Source organism: Papilio xuthus, unplaced genomic scaffold, assembly GCF_000836235.2.
Source record: "Papilio xuthus unplaced genomic scaffold, Pxut_1.1 DF827461.1, whole genome shotgun sequence".
Classification (NCBI taxonomy): Eukaryota; Metazoa; Arthropoda; class Insecta; order Lepidoptera; family Papilionidae; genus Papilio; species Papilio xuthus.
In genome coordinates, this window is record NW_013531188.1 from 2,687,529 (window position 1) to 2,692,224 (window position 4,696).

The window sequence follows — 4,696 nt, forward strand, 5'->3', positions numbered from 1 at the left end:
TCTTACCAACAACAGCCATACAATGTTGATCAAAACTGAACAGTCTCTTGGAGGGCATCTGAACAATGATACGGTCATCTTGCTTCCTCAATATAGTTCCAAATGTTCCTGCCGCATGGATATACAGACCTCCCATACCTAACACAAAAGTAATATAAATTACCTGATACCTGATATTTCAGGAATAAGTCTACAATTGAAAATTGTAACAGTATAAAATTTTTGTGAGCCTGTATTTTATCTTTACTCTAAAGCAGCGATACCTAGAAATTAAGGTAACAGAAGACTGTGTTATATAATGGCAAGATAAAATTGATAATTGACAAGCTAAAGAAGAAATGTTAATTTGGTTCACAGAAGTCAGTAACATTTTATAATAAGACAACTGAAAAAATTTAAGGAACCCTGCTCATAATGTTTTTACTACTTCTAAAATAATGCAAACTTATGTTTGAAATACCTGGTTCCTTTTCAATGCAATGCACCATTGTGCCAGTCGTCAATGCACCTAGTGGATATGCATCACCCTCATTAGCTTTGACTGTAACAAAACATGAAATAAATTGGAAAACAGAATAAGATTCTTAACCCTTAATCCGACGAAATTTTTTGTAGCAAAAAACTGGTTTTTTTTAGTAAAGTCATACGAATTTTCTCTAAACTAATTCAGTAGATTTGTTATTAATTAGTTGTTCATTCCGCTGGACACAATCTAATTAAGGGTTAACATGTTCAATTCCACTGTAGTTTTTACAAAAAATGTGACAGATATTATGTGAATGTTGTTGTAATATTCCCAAAAATAACCATATCAAAATTTTTAAGAAAAATTACACATTCAATACATAAAGATCCACCATCCCTCTTATATACTAATAAACATATGTTCATTAGCAAAGACCAGATATTTTGTTCATCTGTTGGCCAAATACAGACTTTCACAGATACAATCGAAGTTTTGTCAACAACATTAATCCTCATTGTTATTAATTTGATTTTACCTGGTATTCTTGGTAGATGGCAAGAAGTCTTTATAATATCACCTGCCTTCATGTTCTCTGTAGCGAGAATGTATTTGAGTTTATCTCCAACTGCCACTAGAGCTATATGAGAAGTCCTGCATCCATCTTCCATTATCTGAAAGTTAATAAGTGTTAAAACAGTATTTTTGCTATATGGCATTTGTATGAAATTATTACTATGGTATGTCATTTATTGTGTTGGAATGTAAATTATGATTGAAAAGAACTTGTTACGATTACTTGTATAGTAAGATAAAGTCCTATAATACTATACTTGTATGACTTTCTCTTCCTGTGGTGGTCCCTCTGTGGGCCCTTTTCTGTACCAATCTATCCAATGATATTTATGTTTTATACCTCCTCCTATACCTTTTGCGACTAATCTCCCTGAAATAAACGTAATACCAAAATAAATATCTGTTGGTTTATGTACAGGTTTCTTTTTTATTAATATAACCAATTAAATAAGCAAAGAAAAATTACCTGTCACGGGATCTCTTCCTGCAAGATTCGTTACATTTAAAGGTTTTACAGTGTATTCTTCAGGAAAATGAACTATTCTTCTGTAACTTTTACCAAATCCAGGTTTTGGTTTTTCGATATTAGGTTTACTAGCAAAGTTATAACATGATGTTTGTATTGTTCTTCTTGCTATTGAGGTGGACGTGAGTGTTAAGCCTGTAAATAGCTTATTTAATGCCATTTTGTTTCTTTATAATTCAAACATTTATTTCTTAATTTTATAATTTTAATCAAAATTCTAACCTAACCAAATGTCAAAGTTAAATCAAATAAGTTGTCTATTAAATTATGGTCTATATGTATGTACTCTTTGGTGGTGACATTTCGTGTAGTCTACCTACACGAAATGTACCATATACTCTTTGATTTAGGCTTTCAATATAAAAGCTACTGAAAAAGACTTGTAAATTTTACACATTTGGTAGATTTATGGCAGTTAAATTTGTGACAGATCATTAATTTTATTTAGGGCACCTTAAATTTGTATTTCAAAAATAAAATATAGCAACTTATTTATCATCAAATTATTTTTAAATTATGCTATTATTAAAAATATAAACAATTCTTGATACTTACAATACGTTTTTCGTTGTATCATTATTGCGTTACGTATAATATTACGTAGTCAAAAAATTAACAAGTTATTGAGTAATTGCTCAAAAAAATTATTTAAATTTGAGCATTAAATTAATATTTAAATCCATTAAAGCATTTAAATGGAGCAATTATTTACGTATTTTATTAATTAATTAAATGTTTAGCAAATAATCATAAAATTGGATCTGGAAATAACCAGAGAAATAATTGAAAATTAAACATAATTAAAAAATACATATTATTTACGTTGTTCAAAAAATGTCTAATTTCATTAATTAAATTACATAAAACTAATATATGTACTGAATTTTGCATTTTTCATGCTAATCGCGCGCACACAATTCCTGGACATAATCTGTTCTATGTCTGGTTTTTTTTGGACATAAAGGCTTAAATTAGTTTTTAAAATTACTCCAACTGCGGTCATTCGTTACCCATTCACTGAGCCACGTTTTAGCATCTCCTTGTAAACAATTGCCAATGCGAGAAAGACATTCGTGATCACTCCAATTATTAGATGACCTATCACGGTCTACTTCTTCACACCATGTCTATATGTCATTAACACTCGGATCAAAATTAGAAATAGAATAAGACTGGTTAGATCTCACCGGTATATTTATGGATCGTATCGCATTGATGATGCGATCGGCGGCGCTGGCCTGGACTGACGTAGCGCTCGCGGGACGCTCCGGTGAGGACGAATTCGTTGAAGCCAACCGCTCTGCGCGCCCTTGAAGCGAGCTCGCAGTCACAACTTCGCCCAACTGCGACGGCGGCGGCATCGACACGGCAGGCTCAACGGCAGGAACGGGCTCGGTGCTGATGGTTGTCACAGGCACCGCGGACCTGGCCACTTCCACTGCGGCGCGGCCACTTGACTCCTTCCGATGAGATGAAGACACTACCTGTTGTTCCTCTAATGACACCAATCTATTCAAAATTTGTTGCATTGTTTCGGTTAAAATATTGCTAGAAGGGCTACGCCGTCTGTAGCGCGAATCATGTTGGCTAGAATGCGATCTGCGATTTCGCGACCGACTTCTATTCTGCCGCCTCTTATTAGGCATGTTTTCTTTTTTTTAGCAAGTATTTCAAATTAGACGTAATTCGAAGCAACGCATTCAAGTTACGGTAAATAATTGATCAGCAGGGTAAGCACGGCAAAATATTAAAGTTGAGCCATTTAAAATTTTTCACAACAAACTAACAAATTCAACTTCTATTTGTTATTTTAAAACGGAGAATAAAATAATTGGAACGTACTCACCAAAGTTGACATCATAAAACTTGATCACACCGTCACATCACGTCTTACTTACGTATATTATACGAAACACCGAAAACAAAGTGCTAATTTGTCCTTTTAAACAAGGGTAGTTACAATTTCGAAAAATATATTTCTGATCGTATGACTAGCCAATTAAAGAAATAACAATGGAAACACTTCGTATCAGGATGTACAAACAAGGACGTGGGAGTTTCACTATCCTACTTCTGATCTTAAGGATCAGAAGCAGGGAAAATTAAAAAAAAACAATCTCTTATACAACACACTACTACAGTACTTTTTGAATTAATAAGAAAACTAACATAATTGAATAAATGTAATTAACACTAAAATGATTTAAAAATACAACATTAACTTAATCAACTATCAGAGTTAAAATGATTAATTATTTTGGCTAGTCAAACGGGCAGAGCTTCCGCTGGCTTCAGTGTTCGGTGGCGAGTGTGTCCCGAAAATGAGGGTGCGGTCTCTTATATTGGCATCACCTCACCATGTCGGAGGAAGCCATTGTGATTATATTTACAGTAGGAAGTTATAAAGTAGCCATTGTCAACTGAATTACTGTTTAACGCATAGTGTGCAATGTTTAATGTTTATTGATATTCTAAAAGCTTCTAATAACTTTTAATTTGATCTTACTTTTTAAGTTACGTTTTTCCTAGACTAAATAACATTATTATCGTAATTTAAGTAACGACCAATCTGAGCAGAGCACCTGGCTTGAGAGGGGTCGAGGCACCATATTTATATGACGTTTTGACAGTTGTTACGAATATAGTCGTGAAGTGGAGACGGATCGAGTTGGGTCATCGTGTTTTGTGCTTGCACTTTGTCGTTGAGAAAAGTGTTTCTCCGACTGTTTCTGCGGCAGTTGAGTTTACTACGGAAAGTGACTGTCGGCGGACGATGGGTCAACACCTTACCAGCCGAGGCACGGCAGCAGAACACTTCTGCTGTGGGTGCCTTCTGGAACGGACATCGTGAAAAGTGCACCATGAACCCTTCTGCACGGAGGGAGGCCGCCCTCGGCGGGCAATGGAGTTCGCCGCCACCGCCGCCGCCGCCGCCGCCGCCGCCGCCGCCGCCACCGCCGCCGCCGCCGCCGCCGCCGCCGCCGCCGCCTTTCACTTTTTAACCTTTTAATTTTACATTTTTTAATTGTTTTAATGTTTTTTAACCTAGATGTAAGAAAATAATGTGTATGTAATGTTAAGACTATGTAATTGATTTTTAAACTCTTAAAATAAAGAAATAGAGATATTCC

At 35.2% G+C, this 4,696-nt stretch overlaps 1 protein-coding gene across 3 annotated transcripts in view; it reads right to left on the reverse strand.

The window, feature by feature from the left end:
• The window catches only part of mRpL2 (mitochondrial ribosomal protein L2), a 5,906-nt gene extending 2,468 nt beyond the window's left edge, over positions 1–3,438 (reverse strand). Inside the window, exons 1-6 of one of the 3 annotated variants that reach the window (XM_013314359.1) lie at positions 3,408–3,438; positions 1,506–1,700; positions 1,297–1,409; positions 1,002–1,137; positions 461–541; positions 7–138 (exon numbers count right to left, since the gene is read on the reverse strand). In XM_013314359.1, coding sequence (XP_013169813.1) covers positions 7–138; positions 461–541; positions 1,002–1,137; positions 1,297–1,409; positions 1,506–1,700; positions 3,408–3,426 — 676 coding nt within the window. In that variant the 5' untranslated portion in view covers positions 3,427–3,438. Of the gene's footprint in view, positions 1–6; positions 139–460; positions 542–1,001; positions 1,138–1,296; positions 1,410–1,505; positions 1,833–2,120; positions 2,158–3,407 lie in introns of those variants that run through there. The other 2 variants (XM_013314358.1, XM_013314357.1) reach the window with 2 other exon arrangements.
• Between the last annotated feature and the right edge of the window lie 1,258 nt (positions 3,439–4,696).